The sequence below is a fragment of the Tachyglossus aculeatus genome, chromosome 16, assembly GCF_015852505.1.
Source record: "Tachyglossus aculeatus isolate mTacAcu1 chromosome 16, mTacAcu1.pri, whole genome shotgun sequence".
Classification (NCBI taxonomy): domain Eukaryota; kingdom Metazoa; phylum Chordata; class Mammalia; order Monotremata; family Tachyglossidae; genus Tachyglossus; species Tachyglossus aculeatus.
The window spans coordinates 19844160-19866273 of record NC_052081.1 but is presented as its reverse complement, the minus strand read 5'-3'; the positions used below and the strand labels follow the sequence as shown (position 1 = coordinate 19866273).

Below are 22114 nucleotides of genomic sequence, written 5' to 3'. Positions count from 1 at the left end.
CCACAATGAGCTACTCTCCCATGTGCTTAGTACAGTGCTCTGCACAAAGTAAACTTTCAATAAATACCACTGATTAAGTGCTACCTCATGTGAATGTCCCCTTTTCTTTATTTCTCCTACCTGAAATTTATTTTAGTGTCTTTCTCCTCTGTTGAATTGGAAATTCCTTGATCATAAAATTTCATCTACTATCTTCTAGATTCTAAGTTCAGTATTCTGCACACAGTAGCAGCTCAGTAAATACTATTGGATGACATCAAAAATTCTAACAGGCTAATCTCCGACATCTGCACAAAAAGTTTCTTCCTTTAAAGTTATATAAATCAGGTGGGTGGAACTTCAAAATGGGAACAGGACAGAGTCCTCATCCTGGTAGATTTTACAGTCTAGTTACTATATCTATTCAATTGTATTTATTGAGTGCTTACTGTGTGCAAAGCACTGTACTAAGCACTTGCCGGAGTATATCTAGGCAATTAAAGCAAAAATGAGGTTTGGGGGATTTTTTTCCTCTCTTCCATGCCTCCTCTTCTCTCTACTACAGTCAACCTGCCAATATCTGACCAGGCTATGCTTAAGGGAAAAGAAAGGAAATTAAATTCAAAAGGATGTTATACTGTGTACATTCAGTGCTTGTAATCACTGATTTAGAAATGAGATTGAAACGACTGGTGAAATGAGATTTTGGATTATCAATGTTTTTAAATTATTTATGCCTTAATTAGCAGAAATTTCATAAATCTCAATTTATGAAAGGTTTTCTTTTCCATTTTACTGGATGAAGGGTATAGACTGCCCAATCCTACTTTAAAATGCTGGTTTAAAAATTGCGTTTGAATTAATTTTCCATTTCAGATCCATTAGTTTGATGGCACTGATTATTAATTACCTCCTGTCACTGGCAAAATAGAAGTGAAGCAGCAGTGAGACTAACTGGTAGAGCCATCTGGAGGCAAGGTTTAAAGTTTACATGATGTTATTGCAAAATCTTAGGTATTAACAATTGGAAGAACAGACCTTCTGAGATTTTCCATTTCAAAAATCAGGAAAATAGTCTCAAGGAATTCTTACGCAATGATTTGGAACATGAGGAACTATTGCTTTCCTCTTTCTGATTTGCTTCTTTGACCATTCTGCTATTCTTCATATCTCTTTGTTCCAGCGCATTCACAAGATACATTGGTGACGACGTTAATATATTTTGTTTTGTTCTCTGTCTCCCCCTTCTAGACTGTGAGGCCGTTGTTGGGTAGGGACCGTCCCTATATGTTGCCAACTTGTACTTCCCAAGCACTTAGTACAGTGCTCTGCACACAGTAAGCGCTCAATAAATACGATTGAATGAATGAATAAACATTTATTCAATGAAAGTAAATTCCGGATAAGTGAAAGTAGAAGTTTCAGGAGGGTGGGTGGCATGATGCAGGAAGAGTAGAGAAGAAAAGAGTAGAGAAGCGACATAGCCTAGTGGAAAGAGCACAGTCCTGGGAGTCAGAGGACCTGGGTTCTAATTCCACCTCTGCCACTTGCGGGCTGTGTGATGTTGGACAAGTCACTTAACTTTTCTTGACCTTGTTCCCTTATTGCAAAAGGAGGTTCAATATCTGTTTTCCATCCAACCTATGAGACCCTTGGGTGTGAGTACCCAGGGCTGAGTAAAGTGCTGGGCATATAGTACTATTATTAATGGGAAAGAGAGATAGTATGTGTGTGTTCTTCATACTCAAAGAAGCAATAAATCTTATAGTGTGAGTGTGTGTATGTGACTGAAAAGGCCAATGTAGGCCCCCAGTTCTGACTACACTCTCTGCATTCTAAAATTGGTTCTTTCGGTGCTGACAAATTTGTTGATTGTGACAACCCGGCGTTGCTTTTCTTTTGCCTCCTTGCCCCATGATCCTCTGTTTGTCTTGCACCGCGCCAGGTGAAATTTCACTCCGGTTTTCAGCTGGCTTGTGGCATTGTCTGACATTTTGATTTACTCTCTTTAAAAACATTGCTTCAGCCTTCTTGTTTTGGCTCAACGTTCAGCAGCTTTTTTGTGGGCAGGGATTGGGTCTACTAACTCTCTTTCATTGTACTCGCCCAGGTGCTTAGTACAGAGAAGCAGCGTGGCTCAGTGGGAAGAGCACGGGCTTTGGAGTCAGAGGTCCTTGGTTCAAATCCCGGCTCTGCCACTTGTCAGCTGTGTGACTTTGGCCAAGTCACTTCACTTCTCTGGGCCTCAGTTACCGCATCTGTAAAATGGGGACTAAGACTGTGAGCCCCATGTGGGAAAACCTGATCACCTTGTATCCTCCCCAGCGCTTAGAGCAGTGCTTTGCACATAGTAAGCGCTTAATAAATGCCATCATCATTATTATTATTATTACAGAGCTCTGCACACAGTAAGTGCTTGATAAATACCATTGATTAATTAATTCTCACACATCCCATCCAGCACAGTTGTATAGGAGAAAGCATAGCATCATTAACATAACAGAAATCGGTATAGCCTCTAGCTGATGGTAATGAAACTGTTCAAGGTTGTGGCATCTGTAGAGAGTGCAGACCTTACTTCCATACAGGAGATTGGACAGCACTATGGTTTTAGAGATCTTTAGTTTGATTTTTAAGTCCCTTCTACTTGGAATCTGAACCCCATGTGGGACAAGGACTATAACCAACTTGATTATTTGGAATCTACCCCAGCACTTAGTACAGTGCCTTGCACATAATATGCATTAAACAAGTACCATAAAAAGGTCTATCACGAACCTCTGTCATACTCTGAAAATCTTCCAAAGGCTGTGTTAGTCTTCCTAATTTGATTTTCTATTGTCTTGGCTATCGCTGCATCTTTGGTTTTGGTGCTGTCTAGGTAAAATTAATTCTGGAACAGTGGTTCATTCTATCTTGCCAATATCTATTTGTAATTTGTGTGCTTGGCTTCCCTGATCCAAATGATGCATCACCTTGGTTTTCATTAGGGTTACTGCTAGCCAATAATTCCAGACTAATTTGGTAATATAGGTTATAATCATTTCCATGTCTTCTTGGGTAGGCATAGGGACAGGAACTGTGTCCCCTCTGATTATATTACATCTACTTCAGTGCTTAGAACAGTGATTGGAAATCAGTCAGTCAATAATGATAATTGTTGAGCAGATCACTGAATTAAGTGCAAGGGGATCACCTTCCCAAAAGAATCTTACGGTCTAGAGGGCGAACCAGATATTAATATAAATTAGAGCTAGGGGAAATGGTTTATTCATTCACTCAATAGTATTTTTTGAGCACTTATTGTGTGCAAAGTACTGTACTAAGCACTCGGGAGAGTGCAATACAACAACAAGCAGACACAGTCCCTGACCATAAGGAGCTCACAGTCTAGAGGGGGAGACAGTCATTAATACACATAAATAAATACATAGATAAACAAATAAATGGTGGAGTGTAAAGACATGCACATAAGTACTGTGGGGATGGGGAAATGTCAGGTACTTACGGGATACGGATTCAAGTTTGTAGGCGATGAGGAAGAAAGGCAATAGGGGAAATGAAGGGAAGGCCTCTTGGAAATATGAATTAAGTAAGGCTTTGAAGGTGGGGAGTGTAGTCATTTCTTTGATATGAAAGAGGAGTTCCAGGCCAGAAGGAGGGTGTGGGTAAAGGGTCAGTGGCAAGACAGATGAGATAGGGGCACAATAAGTAGGTTGGAGTTAGGGTAGCAAAGTGTGAGATTTGGGTTGTAGGAGGGGATCGGAAAGGTGAGGTAGGTGGAGGAAAGCTGATGAGTGCATTATAGCCGATGGTAAGGAGCCTCTGTTTAATGTGGAAGTGGATGGACAACCATCGGAGGTTTTTGAGGAGTGGAAGACATGGATTGAATTTATTTTAGAAAATGATCCGGGCAGCAGAACCAAGTATGGACTGGGGAGGGGAGAGAGAATGAAGTATGAACTGAGAAGGCAGGGAGGTCAGCAAGGAGGCTGATGCAGTAGTCAAGGTGGGATAGGGTAAGTGCTTGGATCAATGTGGTAGCAACTGAGAGGGAGAGGAAAGGGAGGATTCTAAAAATGTTGTGAAGGTGGAACCGACAAGATTTGGTTCTCGCCAGGTTTACAGGCCTGTGAAATAGGGAGGATGGTGGGGCTGTCTACCAATGATGGGAAAGACATGGGACAGATAGTTTTATTTTTTTAGTTTTTTAATGGTATACGTTAAGCATTTAATATATGTCAACCACTGTTCTAAGCTCTGGGGTAGATAATAATAATAACAATGATGGTATTTATTAAGTGCTGGGGAGGTTACAAGGTGATCAGGTTGTCCCACAGGTGGCTCACAGTCTTAATCCCCATTTTACAGATGAGGTAACGGAGGCACAGAGAAGTTCAGCGACTTGCCCAAAGTCACACAGCAGACAATTGGTGGAACAGGGATTTGAACCCATGACCTCTGACTCCAAAGCCCGTGTTCTTTCTACTGAGCCACACTACTTCTCTAGATACAAGGTTAGGGAAGCAGCATGGCATAGTGGATAGATCACAGGCCTGAGAATCAGAAGGTTATGGGTTCTAATCCCAGCTCTGCTATTTTTCTGATGTGTGACCTTAGGCAAGTCACTTCACTTCTCTGTGCCTCAGTTACTTCATCTGTAAAACGAGGAATAAGACTGTGAGCTCTGTGTGGGACAGGGACTGTGTCCAGCCCAATTTGCTTGTATCCACCCAGTGCTTAGTACAATGCCTGGCACATAGAAAGCACTTAACAAATACCATAATTATAAATTATTATTATTAATAAGGTAATCAGACTGGATACAGTCTCTGTCCCATATGGACCTCACAGTCTAAGTAGGTCGGAGAGCGGGTATGGAATCCCCATTTTGCAGCTGAGGAAACTCAGGCCCAGAGAAGTTAAGATACTTGCCTAAGGACACACAGCAGGCAAGTAGCAGAGGTGGGATTAGAACCCAGGTCCTCTGGCTCCCAGACCTGTACTTTATCCACAGGCCAGGGCCCTCTCAAAGGTCACCAGTGATCTCCTTCTTCCCAAATCCAACAGTTTCTACTCTATCCTAATCCTTTTCAACCTTCTCTCCCTTCTCCTGGAAACGTTATCCAACCTTGGCTTCACTGACTCTGTCCTCTCCTAGTTCTCCTCTTATCTCTCTGGTCATTCATTCTCAGTCTCCTTCATGGGCTCTTCCTCTGCCTTCTACCCCCTAACTGTGGGGGTCCTTCATGGTTCAGTTCTTGGTCCCCTTCTATTTTCCATCTACACACATTCCCTTGAAGAACTCATTCACTCCCGTGACTTCAACTACTGTCTCTATGCAGTTGATATCCTAATCTACATCTACATCTCCTCCCCTGATCTCTCTCCCTCTCTCCAGGCTCGCATCTCCTCCTGTCTTCAAGACATCTCTACTTGGATGTCCTCCTGTCACCTCGAACTTAACATGTCCACAACAGTGCTCCTTATCTTCCCACTCAAACTCTGTTCTCTCTCTGACTTTCCCATCACTGTAGAAGGCACCACCCTCCTTCCCATCTCACAAGCCTGTAACCTTGGCCTTATCCTTGACTCCTCTCTCTCACTCAACCCACATATTCAATCTGTCACCAGATCCCATCAGTCCCACCTTTACAACATCGCTAAAATCTGCCCTTTCCTCGCCATCCAAACTGCTACCATATTCGCTTCTCTTGATCAATCAATCAATGAGTGGTATTCACTGAGTGCTTACTGTGTGCAGAGCCCTGTATTATGCTCTTGGGAATATACAACACAGCAGAGTTGGGGGACACTCGTCCCACGAGGAGCTTAGGGTTTAGAAGGGGAGACGACATTAATGTAAATATAATTGATTGTTTGGAGTACAATCATGCATCCTGTCCTGACTCGATTACTGCATCAGTCTCCTTTCTGACCTCCCAACCTCCTGCCTCTCCCCACTTCAGTCCATGCTTCACTCTGTTGCCCAGATTATTTTTCTGCAGAAACGTTCAGGGCATAGCTCCCAACTCCTCAAAAATCTCCAGTGGAGAAGACAGACATTAAAATAAGTTACAGGTAGAGCAACTGACTCTCTTATTCCCTCCCTACCACTCGTTATTTGGCTCCAGTGGTGGAGATGTAAGCAGTGTTCATCTGAAAGTCAGAATTGGGTATCTGGAATCCTGCCTTTGCCCTGTAGTGTGAAGGGGAAAGTAAAGATTCCTGCCATGATTTCCAACGTTGGGGGTGTGGGGCTGATACTGTCAAAGAGGCCTCAGAGAAAGGTGTTTCATAGAAGTCCTTCAGTCTTTGATCCAGATCTTCTGACAACTGTATTCATTCCTAAGGTTTCCTCACCAAAGTCATGAATTCATTCATTCATTCATCCAATCAATCATATTTATTGAGCACTTACTGTGTGCAGAGCACTACACTAAGTGTTAGGGAAGTATAAGTCGGCAACATATAGGAACAGTCCCTACCCAACAACGGGCTCACAGTCTAGAAGGGGGAGACAGACAATAAAAGAAAACATGTAGACAGGTGTCAAAATCATCAGAACAAATAGAATTATAGCTATGTGCACATCATTAACAAAATAGAGTAGTAAATATGTACAAGTAAAATAAATAGAGTAATAAATCTGTACAAATATATACAAGTGCTGTGGGGAGAGGAAGGAGGCAGGGCAGGGGATGGGGAGAAGGAGAGGAAAAAGGGGGCTCTGTCTGGGAAGGCCTCCTGGAGAAGGTGAGCTCTCAGTAGGGCTTTGAAGGGAGGAAGAGAATCAATTTCCTTTCTGTTCTCAGTGTTTTTAGAGAACTGTATTCTCTAAAAATATTATTGTTTTGGGTTTATATGATAATGTTCTTTGAAATATATATCAGACTTTTACCCTGAGCTATTCTGTCTTCTAGTATATGCATATATTTGCTATTTCTAGTTTTTTACACTATCCTATGATTTGGTCTATGTGGGATTTTGGAAGTACTCATTTCTACCCTTATGCACTGAGCGCTTCAATCACTGAGGAAAATAATAAGACAGAATCCAGTTTGGTTAGTATTATTTCGATTTATCGTAGAGAACCATAAATAACTTCCTTCTTGTCGGGGAAAATACTTTAAATGTTGCAAAAGCTCTAACCCCAGGTCATCTATTATCTGATAACAAAATGAGGAAAGATGTTTGTTTCATAAGAACACAACCATTTTGTTAGAATTTTATCATACCCAACAATGTAGCTCTGTAAATTTTAATTTACATTGCATTTCTGGCCATAGTTACCATGAAAAATGTTCCACTTATATTACCTAATCACATTTTTGTTGTCGTGAATGCTCTCTGTCTCTTTAGCGGCTGTACTGAGACCTCATGTTTCTACCCAAATAAAAACAAGGGAAACAAAGTAACCGTTCAGAAAAATAAAACCCTTTTAGTCCAGGAGAACTCTTGCAAACCTTACTTTTCTATTGCAATTTCATGGTTTCTATTCATTCTTCAGCAGCCGTTTTTCATTAATCCTAATATAATAATATTAGTTTTGACTGTATTGTAAATTAAAAAATGATAATGGAGACTTCTGAATTCCATGGCCTTTTGGCACTCTGTTAATTTGAATAGGATTAGTATAACAGACACACCCTAGGTTATAGACACCGCACAGTGCATAATAATAATAATAAAAATAATAATGATGGCATCTATTAAGCGCTTAATATGTGCAAAACACTGTTCTAAGTGCTGGGGAGGTTATAAGGTGATCAGGTTGTCCCACGGGGGGCTCACAGTCTTAATCCCTAGTGCATGCAACCTGGGGAGTCAGCTAGCATTGTTGGAGATTTTACCCCTGACTAAAATTACTAAGATTCAAACACTTCTGGGATAGAACCTCTATTGTATGAGACTTTATCCCATACAGAAGCCCTCCCCAGCTGGGCTGAGATGAAGCGATCACTAATTAATGGATCTTGGAGAAAACTCTGCCCACACTTTCCATCAGATTTCCAAGTTTTAGAGGAGTCAGAAATAGAAAACAGGAAACCAAAGAGAGTGTGGAACTGGGAAGGCAGCAGAATTTAGACTAATGAATGTAGCAGATGCTGATGAGTTAATTGCATCTGATTTAGAAGAATCATTGTCCACCGCGGACGTCATCAATCATTGACAATCCAGCGTTTCATTGCGAGTTGCCAAGGCAGATGAACAAGTTATGGTCTCTCCATCACCCCCTAAATATTGGGATTAATAGGTCTTGCATCAGTTATCAAAAAAGGGTGAACTTATAAAAATGATGAAGAAAATGATGGTGGAGAGAAAGATTACAGTGGTGTGAAGAGGAGTTCATAGGGTTGCTCAGAGGTTCGTATGAGGAAAAGACAGCTAATGTCCAACCAGATTGTACAGATTCCTTCCTGATGGTGAAAAACCACTGTCATAGATGCACAAGTTTTACCTGTCTGTTTCTGTATTATAGTGTGTTATATTATGATTATATTTACCTGCTCATTATCCTTAGTAAACATTGACTCTGTTTTATTTGTTCCTTTGAAAGGGAAACATCTGGGAACAAATTTTCCGAATATCCTTCATCCTGGAAATAATCAATGCTGTTCCCTTCATCGTCACAGTAAGTATGATGTGCATGTAATGGCAGATAAGGTGGTTTGGGAGGTCAGTTACTAATAACTTTCATACACAGCATTGATGGATTTGCATCTTGATTACATTTTTGGACCTTGATATTTTAATGTTTTCATGACAAAAAAATAAAGCTGAATGTCAGCTAGCTGTATCCCAGAGGACTAACAAGGATTATACTTACAGTGACAGGCTCTTCTATTCTTTGTAAAAAGCCATTTTGGTTGTAGTCATTTTGAATTTTAAAAGTCCTAGGCCCACTTTTCTTAAATGTACAAATATTTTTAACTTCATTTTCTACATTGGTTACCAATGGGTTTGACAAGAATCAGTGGACAGATTGCTTGAGACTGGGAATATGTGTGTGGGCCAGATTATTAGGGTGCCTTTTGAGACCACTGGACTCTACATACCACACACACAACACACACAACACACACACACACACACAGTCCTCATTATGGTCTATCATTTTCAAAAAGGATGCTATTGACAATGAGGTCCCTGCCATGTGCTGAATTGTACTTTCCAAGTGCTTAGTACAGTGCTCTGCACACACTAAGTGCTCAGTAAATATGATTGACTGAATGAATGTGCGTGAGTGTGCCTGAAAAGATCTAGGTGGGATTGATATACACCACCGTCCCTCCCCCCTGCCATATACACACCATTTTAAAGTCAGGCTAAATCTCTTTTGCATTAATGGGCTTGTCCCACTTCAGTCTCGTTGTGTTTTTGACTCAGCTGCCTTATGCCCAGATTTAAAAAAAAAAAATCTTTGCTCTAGGAGAGGAATCCCTCTCCAGCATTTGGTCCACCAGATTGCTCTGTGGCTGCAGTGGTTTCCCAGACATCTCCATAGCTATGTCTAATCATTTGAAGTCTATGCTTCTCTTTCATTTTAAGTGGCTTTTCTGCCATCCAAGGGCTTGGGCACACCCTATTTTAGTTCCCTATGCAGTGGCTGCTTGAATATCCTTGTGGCGTCTGTTCTCCTCACTCAGCCCATCCAGTGAGGAAGTGTTGTGAATTTCAGTGTTAGAGAGCTGATTGAGTTCAAAGACCTCTTTGTTGGGAATCTGGCCTAATATTTGACATTGAGTGTGGTTCATGGACGATGCTGATGAAACTCCTCCAGAGCTGCATTTGCCTTCCGCGGTAGATCTAGGTCTCAGAGCCATATAGAAGGTTGTACACTATGACAGCCTTCAAGACCTTCAGCTTGATATGCAGTCAGTCAATCAATCAATACTATTCCTCCCTCTTAGGACAGAACATGGCTTTGTGGAAAGAACAGCCCACGGAGTCAGAGGCCTGGACTCTAATTCCAGCTCCGACACTTGCTTGCTGTGTGACCTTGAGCAAGTCATTTAACTTCTCTGTGCCTCAGTTCCTTCACCCGAAAAATGGGTATTCAATATTTGTTCTCTCTTCTACTCACTCTCTGAGACCCACATGGGACCTGATTATCTTGTACCTTCTCCAGTGCTTAGTATAGTGCTTGGAAGCAACGTGGCTCAGTGGAAAGAGCACGGGCTTGGGCGTCAGAGGTCATGGGTCCTAATCTTGGCTCCATCACTTGTCAGCTGTGTGACTTTGGGCAAGTCACTTAACTTCTCTGAGCCTCAGTTACCTCGTCTGTAAAATGGGGATTAAGACTGTGAGCCCCACGTGGGACAACCTGATCACCTTGTTATCCCCCCAGTGCTTAGAACAGTGCTTGGCACATAGTAAGCACTTAAAAAAATGCCATCATTTTTTTCATTTTTTATTTTAGAAAATAACAAATACCACAACTTTTTTTCTCCGTGCCTCAGTTTCTTCTTCTGTAAAATGAGATTCCATATCCATGCTCCCTCCTACTTATAAGGTATTTTTTGAATATGGTATTTGTTACTTTGTGCCAGGCCCCGGTTGCCCCTTGTGGGACGGGAACTATATCCAACCAGATTATCTTGTATCTACCTCAGTGCTTAGTATACAGTAAGTGCTTAGCAAATACTACCCTTACTATTATGATTTATAACCTGTCAGACCTGATTATCTTGCATCACCCCCAGCGCTTGGTACATAGTAACATTTAGCAAATATTATTATTGCTATGTTGCTAATAATAATAATAATAACAGCATTTATTAAGTGCTTACTATGTGTAAAGCACCGTTCTAAGCACTGGAGAGGTTACAAGGTAAGCCTTTGGTGGTAGGCAGGTTTTTCCAAGCGTAGGTCGGTGCATGACTTCTGATTTCTTTAGATATATAGAAGTAGGAAGCGTAATCCCTGCTTCTAAGAGTTTACTATGTCAACAGTGGAGACACACCCAAAATAATTTATAGATGAAGCAATCAACCCATAGTATTGATGAACACTTCCTTTGTGCAGAGCAGTTTATTAAGTGCGTGGGAGAGAACAGTGCGATAAGCTTGGTAGACATACTGCCTGCTCTCAAGGAGCATAGAGTCTGGAAGGGGGAAGACAGGCATGGAGATAAATTACACACAGGGGAAGCTGCAGAATATAAATTTATGCATATGTACATAGGTGCCGTGGGGTGGGATGAATATCAAAATCTTTACAAATTAAAGATCTAAGTGCATAAATGATGCAGAAAGGAGGGCATATGGGGGGGGTAATGAGGGATTAGTCAGGGAAAGCCTCTTGGAGGTGATATGATTTTAAGAGGGCTTTGAGGATGGGGAGATTGGCTGCTGAGGGCCACAAAACAGAAGGAAAAATCAATCAATTCATGGTATTTATTTAGCGCTTACTGTGTGCTGAGCAGTACTAAGCACTTGGGAGACTATAATATAACAGACACATTCCCTGCCCTTAATGAGAGTACAATTAGAGGTGGAGACAGATAGTAATATGAATAAATAAATTACCGATAAGTACATAAGTGCTGTAGGTCAGAAGTGCTTAAATGGAGTATGTAAATCTACATGGTAAAAAGTACTTTGGGAGGTTGTGAGTATATAAGTGCTAAGGTGGTTCTTAATGCAGAGGTGATAGTTGGGTGCTTGTGAGATGGGGTAAAGAAAATTCAGTGGGGAGTTTCACTGGAGGTAAAGGGATCTCAGAGGGTTGTAGAAGTGAAGGAGAACTGAGTTCTGACAGATTGAAGAGCAAAGGCTTTTCAGTCCTGAAGAAGCAAGGGCTTGGGAGTCAGAAGACCTGGGTTCTAATCCTGGATCTGCCACTTACCTGCTGTGTGACCTTGGACAAGACATTTAATTACTCAGATTCTCAGTTTCTTCATCTGTTAAAAGGGGATTCAATATCTGTTCTCCTTTCTGCCTACACTGTGATTCTCATGTAGGACAGCTACTGTGCTGCCCTTTGTCTACCTCTGCACTTAGTACAGTGCTTTGTGCATAGGAAATGCTTTACAAATGCCATTATTATTAGGAGAGAGTCCTGATTCATCATTGCAATCTTTTTTAATCCCACAGCACTTATGTACGTATCTCTAATTTCTTTATTTACTTTGATGTCTTTGTCTCCCTCTAGGTCCTACACTCCTTGTGAGCAGGGAACATGTTTACCAACTCTTTTTATATTATATTGTACTCTCTCAAGCGCTTAGCATAGAGCTCTGCTTATCATAAGTGCTTAATAAATACAATTGATTAATTGATTGACTCATCTGAAGGCAGCATGGACTGTGGGTGAGGTAGGACAGCCAATCTGACCCAGTTTAGACAGTCTTTTCTTCTTCATCCGGGTTTTTGGCTGCCTTAGGTCAGAGCAGAAAATCTGGATTTGAGCATATTTTGAAGGGAGAGGCAGAGGAGTCGGAACAGTCCATTTCTTAAGGGAGAATTCTATTCTCTGTTCTATTAAGAAGCAACTGAGAATCTCGGTTAGGAAGAAGGGCAAGACTTTGGCCAGATTTGGCACTCTTTTCTACCATGCCATGGTATCCTACTCCTTTCAGATAGAGCAGAGAAGCTGGCTCTGATATGTTTTGCGGGAGGAGGAGAAGAAGAAGGAGAGTGGTGAAGGAACTGAATTCTCTGCAGTGACAGTATGTAACATTGGACAGGGCTTAAGAATCCCGGGCTTTTTTCAGCAATTAGTGCCCAAGGTTGCTGCCATATTCACTGTATTCTCGCTATTCCTTTATTAAGTTTACACATTTTAATTCTGTTCTCTTACTCTTTAATTGTGGTTTATTTTTCAATTTATGGTCTACTGTCCTCTCTGCTGACCTCTTCCTTTTCCCCATCTCAGCCACTCATCAATATGGGAACATGGACTCGATCTAATCATCTCTAAGCAATGCATCTTCTCTCAACTCACCAAATCCGACATCTCTTTTCAAACTCAACCTCCTAAGTAGCCACCAGAATGACAAGCTCTTTCCTTCTTATTCAATCATCACTTCCTACTATGACCTGCTTGCTCTACCCCCTCTTCCTATCCAGTCTATCTCCCCACTTCTGCATTCTCTCCCAGCCCTCCCTTACCATCAGCTTTAATGCACTCAGTCAGGGCTCTCCGCATCTACTTAACTTCACTGATCTCCTACTATAATCCAACCCACATACTCTGCTCCTCTAACGCCAGTTGACTCACAGCACTTATGGATATATCCCTATGCTTTGCTTTTTTCTCTATCTTTGTTTGTATGTCTGTCTCCCCTACTAGATTGCAAGCTCATGTCTATCAACTTTATGGCACTGTGCTCTCCCAAGCCCTGAGTATAGTATTCTGCACCCATCAGCACTCAAAAAATACCATCAACTGATTGATTGATGGAATGACTCACCCTTCTAAAAACTCCACCACCTTCCCAACTTTGAATTCCTTCCTGAAACCCCCAATCTCCCCTCCACATCCCTCCTGGACCCCCAGTGACCTTAATAATCTTTGTTGGTAAAATTGAATTTATTTGGCATGATCTTCCCAAAATCTACTGAACACTCCCATCTATCCTCATTCCGCTTCTGCTTCCCAGCTATTTCTCCTAAGAGTATAATAATGATAATAATAATAATAATAATAATAATAATAATAATAATAATGGTATTTGTTAAGTGCTTACTATGTGTGAAGCACTGTTCCAAGAAGTGGGGTAGGTACAAGGTAATCAGGTTGTCCCATGTGAAACTCACAATTTTACTCCCCATTTTACAGATCTGAGGCAGAACTGAGAACTGAAAACTGAGGCACAGAGAAGTTAAGTGACTTGCCCAATATCTCCCACCTGCCCTATAAATCCACACCTTCTGCCTGCACCTCCGATCCTACTCCCTTTCACATCTTAAAAATCACTCGCTCCTACCCTTCTCTGCTTTCAAGTCACCCTTATTCTAAAAAAGTTATCTCCCAATTCCACAGCCCCCTTCATCTTTTGTCCCCACTAGGCAGGAAATGTGTCTGTTATATTGTTCTCCTGTACTCTCCCAAGCACTTAGTACAGTGCTCTGCACACAGTAAATGCTCAATAGTTATAACTGATTGATAGATTGATCTTCTTCCCATTCATATCCAAACTTCTAGAATGTGTTGTACATACCTGCTTCTTTTACATCTTCTCCAACGACTCTCTTGTTGACTTTCTGCAGTCTACCTTTTGACTCTTTCACCCCACTGTGACTGTGCCTTCCAAAGCCACCAATGATCTCCTTATAGCAAAATCCAAAGGGTTATACTCCATCTTGAACTTCCTCAACCTCTGCCTTTGACCCTCTGGACCAACCTCTCTGTCTCAAATCACTCTCAGGCCTTGGATTGACTTACAATATACTAATCAATCAAACAATCAATCATAGTCATTGCAGAGTACAGCACTAGTCTGGATCTCCACCGACTTCCTTCTACCTCTCTGGTTGCATCTTCTCAGTTTTGCTTGCTGGCATCCTCTTACTCTGGGTATTCCTCAAGGCTGGTTTCTCTTTTTTCTCTATACTGACTCTAGGCTTTGTTCTGGTTTCTCTTTTTTCTATACACTCTCATGGCTTCATCTACCACCACTATGCAGGTGACTCCTAAATTGATCACTATCCCTCACTGTCATCTCACCTGCAATCCCATATACCCTCTTGACTACCTGCCAAGAGTAGTCACCTGGATGTCCCATTGGCACCTCCAACTCAGCATGTCTAAAGTAGAACTCCTCATCTTTCTCCGTAAACCCCTTCTTCCTCCTTATAACATTTCCACCTCAGGGCAATAACATCACCATCATCACAAGCCCACAACCTTAATAACATCCTTGACTTTTCACTCTTTCAATTCTTACTTTCAATCTATTGCCAAATCCTACCAAATCTTCCTAAACAACACTTCTGAATACCCATTCATATATTTACCCTAGGTTAGAATTCCCCCGCTTCCCAGATCAGACAAATCACAGCTCAACCAACCAATCAATCAATCAACAAGTCTACACCAGCTGGTTTCCCAGCATCAAATGTTGTTTAATTCCATCAGTCAACCCCTAGGCTTTATGCATTTATGAATACCCGTCCTCAGCACTATTCACATATGTTTACTCATGTATACATACAATTATTTGTTTTGATTACCCTCGACACAACTATTTGTGTTTGTCTTCTCCTTAATTTTGTACTTCCCAACCACCTAGCTAGTTCACTGCACCAAATTGACAATTAATAAGTACTAATAGTACAGTGCTCTACATAAAATAAGCACTAAATAAATACCCTTGATTAATACCACTACTACCACTACAGCCATTCAAAGAGGGGCATGTTTATCCATTTGTATAAGAGAAGGTCAATTATGCCTTATGCAATATCGCTTCTGGGGACTGCTAGAAAAGTTCTTGCAAGAGTAATGTTGAACTGCCTAACTGGCCAGCTGGCAAAATAAAAAAATACTTCCTGAAAGCCAATGTGGCTTTTGATCTGTATGAAATACTACTGACATGATCTACACCTCACCTATTCCCAGCTAGATTAATCAATTCATTCATTCAATCGTATTTATTGAACGCTTACTGTGTGCAGAGTACTGTACTAAGCGTTTGGGAAGTATAAGTTGGCAACATATAGAGACAGTCCCTACCCAACAATGGGCTCACAGTCTAGAAGGGGGAGACAGACAACAAAACAAAACATGTGGACAGGTGTCAAGTCATCAGAACAAATAGAATTAAAGCTAGATGCACATCATTAACAAAATAAATAGAATAGTAAATATGTACAAGTGAAATAAATGCAGTAATAAATCTGTACAAACATATATACAGGTGCTGTGGGGAGGGGAAGGAGGTAGGGTGGGGGGATGGGGAGGAGAGGAAAAAAGGGGCTCAGTCTGGGAAGGCCTCTTGGAGGAGGTGAGCTCTCAGTAGGGCATTGAAGGGAGGAACAGAGCATCTGCCAAACTGGCAGATGTGTGGAGGAAGGGCATTCCAGGCCAGGAGGAGGACGTTGGGCCGGGAGTCAACAGCTGAACAGGCGAGAACGAGGCACAGTGAGGAGGTTAGCGGCAGAGGAGCGGAGGGTGCGGGCTGGGCTTCAAAAGGAGAGAAGGGAGCTGAGGTAGGAGGGGGCGAGGTGATGGACAGCCTTGAAGCCGACAGTGAGGAGTTTTTGCTTCATGCATAGGTTGACTGGCAGCCATTGGAGATTTTTGAGGAGGGGAGTAACATGCCCAGAGTGTTTCTGCACAGAGATGATCTGGGTAGCAGCGTGAAGTAAAGACTGAGACAGGAGGATGGGAGATCAGAGAGGAGGATGGTGGAGTAATCCAGTTGGGATAGGATAAGAGATTGAACCAGCAAGGTAGCAGTTTGGATGGAGAGGAAAGGGCGGATCTTGGCGATGTTATGGAGGTGAGACCAGCAGGTTTTGGTGACGGATTGGATGTGAGGGGTGAAAGAGAGAGCAGAGTTGAGGATGACACCTCAACTTGTGAGGCGGGCCTGTGAGATGGGAAGGATGGTAGTACAGTGACGGGAAAGTCAGGGAGAGGGCAAGGTTTGGGAGGGAAGATAAGGAGTTCAGTCTTGGACATACTGAGTTTTAGATGGCAGGCAGACATCCAGATGGAGATGTCCTGAAGGCAGGAGACACGAGCATGTGTCCAAGTTGATGAGTGGGTGAAGTGGGGTGGAGAGGGAGGTCAGTGGAGTTGAAGAGTGATCTGGTCTATCTCGCCGCCGACCCCTTTCCCACATCACCCCCCAGCGTGGAATGCCCTTCCCCTCCATATATGCCAGGCCTACATTCTCTGTACCTTCAAAACATTAGTAAGGACACCTCTCCTCCTACAGGTCTTTCAGGATTAAGTCCTCTTTTTCCCAGCTCGCTCTCCCTTCTGCGTCATCTATGCTCTTCAATCTGTGACGTTTGAAAATTTGATATTCACCCCACTCTCACCCCAAAGCACTTATCTATAAATTATATATTTTAAATTATTTATTCATATTCATGTCTGTCTCCCCCTCTAGACTATAAGGTCATTATGGGAAAGGATTGTGTCTGCTAATTCTGTTGTTTTATACAAACCAAATGGTTAGTATAGTGCTCTCCACATAGTACGTGCTCAATAAATGCGATTGATTGATAATAAGTGGGCAGCTGCAATGGAGAAACCACATATTTTGATGGCAGAGGAGAAAGCAGAGGAGTTATCGTGGTTGCTGTTGTAACTAGAATCTTAGCTTCTCCACCAACTAGGACATCTGGATTAAAAAGTCTTACACTGATTTTCAAAAAAGCTGATGAAATTTTTAAAATGAGTGATGGGAGAGGAGTTCAGAGGTGTGCAGAGATGTGTAGAAGAACATGTTCTACAGTATTTACAACTGCAGTAGTCAAAATCAATAAATAAGAAGGGTAACAGCATAGCCTAGTGGGAAGAGCATGGCCTTGGGAGTCAGAGGTCTTGGGTTCTGATCCCGGCTCCGCCACGTACCTGCTACATGACCTTGGACAAGTCGCTTAACTTCCCTATGCCTCAGGTCCCTCATCTGCAGAATGGGGATTCAATACTTATTCTCCTCTGATCTTATTCAAGCTAAATAGGACACATTTTTCACTAAAATTGAAAAAGCACCACCACGTTCAGCATAACAGGCTTCCACATCTGCAACATCCTGCAAAGGCTAATAATCCCATTACAACTCCTTATTTAGTTAATGTTGTTGATGTTATGCTCTGAATTACTTTGATAGAAAATGACTCGTAGTTTAGTGATGTTCAATTTTACTGAGGATTTCACCTGATGGAATATCATTTTATTTTCCCAGAGCTTTTGGAAGGATTTTAATTTATAATATGTAAAAAACTAAAGAAATGTATCCTACAACACAGCTCTTCAAGCTGCAATCATTCTTTGGAGGAACATATATTGCTCTGCATATAGTAAGCGCTCAATAAATACGATTGATGATATATTATGACTGTGATGTGGGGTATGTCTGTATTAGATACTGAAGAATTGATACAATGTGCCATGCAACATGCTTGGCTAGTGAATTACTGATATTGTTTGATCATGTCTGTGATGAGACTGGGACTTCTTCACTCCTCAAAGGTACTGGGAAGCCTTGGACAAAGTCATGCATTGTCTTTAGCGATGTGGTGGTTTGTAGAGCCTTGGACCTATTTTTTTTCTATGGTATTTGGTTAGCACTTACTATTTGCCAGGCACTATACCAGGCGCTGGAGTAGATAAAACCTAATCAGTATGGACATGTCCCATGTGGGGCTCATGGTCTTAATTCTCTTTTTAAAGATGGGGTAACTGAGGCACAGAGAATTTAAGCGACTTGCCCAAGATCGCACAGCAGACAAGTGGTGGAGCTGGAATTAGAACCCAGGTCCATCAGATTCTCAGGCTTGTACATTTTCCGATAGCCTACGCTGTTTCTCCAGACCACTTGGTTGGGACCTCTGACCCTCCTTCCCTCAACCTACAGAGCACACTTGTTCCTACTCTCCTCAACTTCCTCACTGCTATTTTCAACTGCTCTCTCGTGGCTCCTTCCCTTCATCCTTCAAATGTGCTCAAGTCTCTCACCTTCTAAAAAAGCCCTTTCCCAATCTCACCACCTCCTCCAGCAAACACCCTTCTTCCTGCTCCCATTCCTCTCTAAAGTCCTGGAATGGCCTATGTACACTCACCGTCTCCATTTTCTTTCCACCAAATCTCTTCATGATCCACTGCATTCAGGTTTTCCACCCCTCCTCTTCACCAAGACTGAGTTTTTTATGGTATTTGTTAAGCACTTACTATGTGCCACACAGTGTACTAAGCGCTGGAATAGATGCAAAATAATCAAGTGGGACACTGTCCCTGTCCCAAATAGGGCTCAAGTCTCAATCTCCATTTTACAGATGCGGTAACTGATGCACAGAGAAGTTAAGTGACTTCCCCAAGGTCACACAGCAGGCAAGTGGTGGAGGCAGGATTAGAACCCAGGGCCTTCTGAATCCCAGGTCTGAGCTACGTACACTAGGCAATGCTGCTTTTCGTGACCTTTCTAAGATCATTAGTAACTGCCCCATAACTATGTCTAAAGGGCAGTATTCATCCTGAGCCTCCTCGACATTCGCGCTTCCTCTGGCACCTTGGACCACTTCCTTTACCTCAAAATCCTGTCAGGCCTTGATTTTATAGGCAAGGTACTGCTACCTCTCTGGCTACTTCTCAGTTTCACTCATTGGTTCCTGCTCTGTCTCACATCCTCTTTTGTTTAATCAACTGGACACAATCCATGTCCCACATGGGACTCGCAGTCTTCATCCCCATTTACAGATGAGGTAACTGAGGCACAGAAAAGTTAATGAGATTTACCCAATGTCACCCAGCAGACAAATGGCAGCCTAGGTTCTCTGACTCCCAGGCTCCTGGTCTTTCCAGTAGGCCATGCTGCTTCTCTTTCTATGGGCTCACCGTAGGCCTTTGTTCTGCGTCCCTTACTCTTCTCATTCTATGCTCAGTCTGTCAGAGAGCTCATGAGCTTATATGAGTTTAGCTACCAACACTAGGCAGATAACTCTCAATTTGAATCCCATCTCCTCTTACCCCCGGTATATCTCCACATGGAAATCCAGTCATCACTTCAAACCCACTGTGTCTACAATTGGAGCTTCCTATCCCATTTTGTCCTTGAAAATGTTCTATCCCGTTCGATAACACCATCATTTCCCTGTCTAAGAAGGCTGCCCCCTTGCCATCATCCCTGACTCCTCAGTGGCCTTCACCTCTCATGTTCAGTCTACTGCCAAATCCTGCTGTTTCTTCCCACACAATGTCTCCTGGATCCTCCCCCTTCCTCTATACCCAGGTACAAAATATAATAGCATCACAGCTAGCCTTTTTTGGAGTCATCTTGCTTGTCTCCCTGCCTCCAAGTCTCCCCCTGACCTCAGTCTATCATGTATTCTGCTTCTCGATATCCTGTTCTGTCTCTCAGCGCACATCTCTCCACTCCTCAAAACTCAGCACTGGCCTCCTGCATCCTTCTGCATCAAAGAAAAATACTTCGCAAGTGCCTTCAAGGCTCTCTACGAACTCAACCCACCCTACATAACTGTTCTTTTCACCCACGGCTCCCCAATTCACTCTCTTAGTTTTTTCCCAAGCTAACCTTCTTACTGTACCACATTCTTGACTCTTTCTCACCACATTCCCTTTGATCATGCTGTTTTCCCGGCTCGTAACTCCTTCTTTCCTCAAATCCAGCTGCCCCCAACCCTCCCCATACTTAAAGCCCTTCTAAAATCTGAGCTCCTCCTAAAGACTTTTGCCAGTTAATTCCCAGCCCCCTCCCCCTTGCTATATGAAGCCATCTACCATCTCTAGCATTTATGTACCTATTTGTCCTCAGGTTTTTTCTATATATACGTGTACATTCAGTTATTTATTTCAACTACTCTAGTGGTGAATATTTTTCAAGTCTGTCTCTCCCATTAGACCTGTAAGCTCCTTGTGAGCACAGAAGATATCACCTTTTCATTTTTTACTTCCAAACACTCTGTACAGGGGGACTCTCCATAAATGTTATTCTGCTGCTACTGTTATGACTTAAACAGAACCTGCAACAGGACAGCCATGCACACAACTGAAAAGGTATATTGGCCACAGTGGGATAAACACTGTAACAGAATTTCTTTAACCAGTAGAGCTCACTGAGCAATGATGTAGTGATAATAATAATAATGTGTGGTATTTGTTAAGTGCCAAACTTAACAAATATGTGCCAAACTATGTGCCAAACACTGAACTCAGCGCGCGATTAGATATAAAAGATAATCGGGTTCCACATGGGGCTCATAGTCTAAGTAGTAGGGAGAGTAGGTATTGAATCCTTAGTTTGCACATGAGGGAACTGAGGCACAGAGAAGTTAAGTGACTTGAGCAAGGTTCCACAGCAGGTATGTGGCAGAGTCAGGATTAGAAACCAGGCCCCCTAACTCCCAGGCCTGTGGCCTTTATTACTAGGCCATGCTACTTTGCTAATGATGGACAACAAAGGTGAAAACTAGATAAAGAAGGCCAGTACACCCTTCAGGAGATGATCAAACAAAGTAATGTGGCAGTGTGGTATCAGGTTCCAGGCCAAACTACAGGTCTACAGAGCCCATTTTTAAAAAATTGGTATTTGTTAAGCACTTACCATGTAGCAAGTACTGTTCTAAGCGCTGGGGTAGATGCAAATTAATCAGGTTGGACACAGTCCATATCCCACAAGGGGCTCCCCGTTTTACAGATGAGGTAACAGAGGCACAGAGAAGTGAAGTGACTTGCCCAACATTACCCAGCAGACAAGTGATAGAACTAGAACTATAATAATAATAATAATAATAATAATAATGGCATTTGTTAAGCGTTTACTATGTGCAAAGCACTGTTCTAAGTGCTGGGGGGATACAAGGTGATCAGGTTGTCCCGCGTCGGGCTCACAGTCATCATCCCCATTTTACAGATGAGGTAACTGAGTCTCCGAGAAGTTAAGTGACTTGCCCAAGGTCACACAGCAGACGTGTGGCGGAGCCGGGATTAGAACCCATGACCTCTGACTCCAAAGCCCGTGCTCTGTCCACTGAGCCATGCTGCTTCTCTAGAACCCAGGTCCTTCTGACTCACAGGCCTGTGCTCTATCCATTAGGCTACCCTGCTCCCCATCATTGCTGTCTAACATTTACTATGCTTATGAGACCCTGACCCAGCTCAAATGCCTCTTTCAAGTCATTGAGAAGTACCATTTACAGGTCATTTAGCAGCATCCTTTATGGGTTCCTCAATATCAAATGGCGGTGACTGGACTAGGCACTGTTTAACGTAGTGATGTTCTTGACCGAAGTTCTGCTCAACTCAGCACAGCCATGCCAGATGGAACACAAGTGGACAATGAATGATAGAAGGATATTCAAGCAGCTGATGTCTGAGTGAGGAGCTGGAATTGAGAAGCTAGATTCAAGGAGGCTAGAGGAAATTTTTTAAGGATACAGGAAAACAGATGCTCAGGCAGTTGTTTCCTCTCAGTTGGAAATCGGGAATCGGTATA

At 42.4% G+C, this 22114-nt stretch overlaps 1 protein-coding gene across 5 annotated transcripts in view; it reads left to right on the top strand.

Annotated features, from left to right (window-relative positions):
- The window catches only part of KCNT2 (potassium sodium-activated channel subfamily T member 2), a 368421-nt gene that overhangs the window by 140316 nt on the left and 205991 nt on the right, over positions 1-22114 (top strand). For all 5 annotated transcript variants that reach the window (XM_038757817.1, XM_038757815.1, XM_038757816.1 and 2 more), the window contains one exon: positions 8540-8614. In XM_038757817.1, the coding sequence (XP_038613745.1) occupies positions 8540-8614 (75 nt within the window). The remainder of the gene's footprint in view (positions 1-8539; positions 8615-22114) is intronic.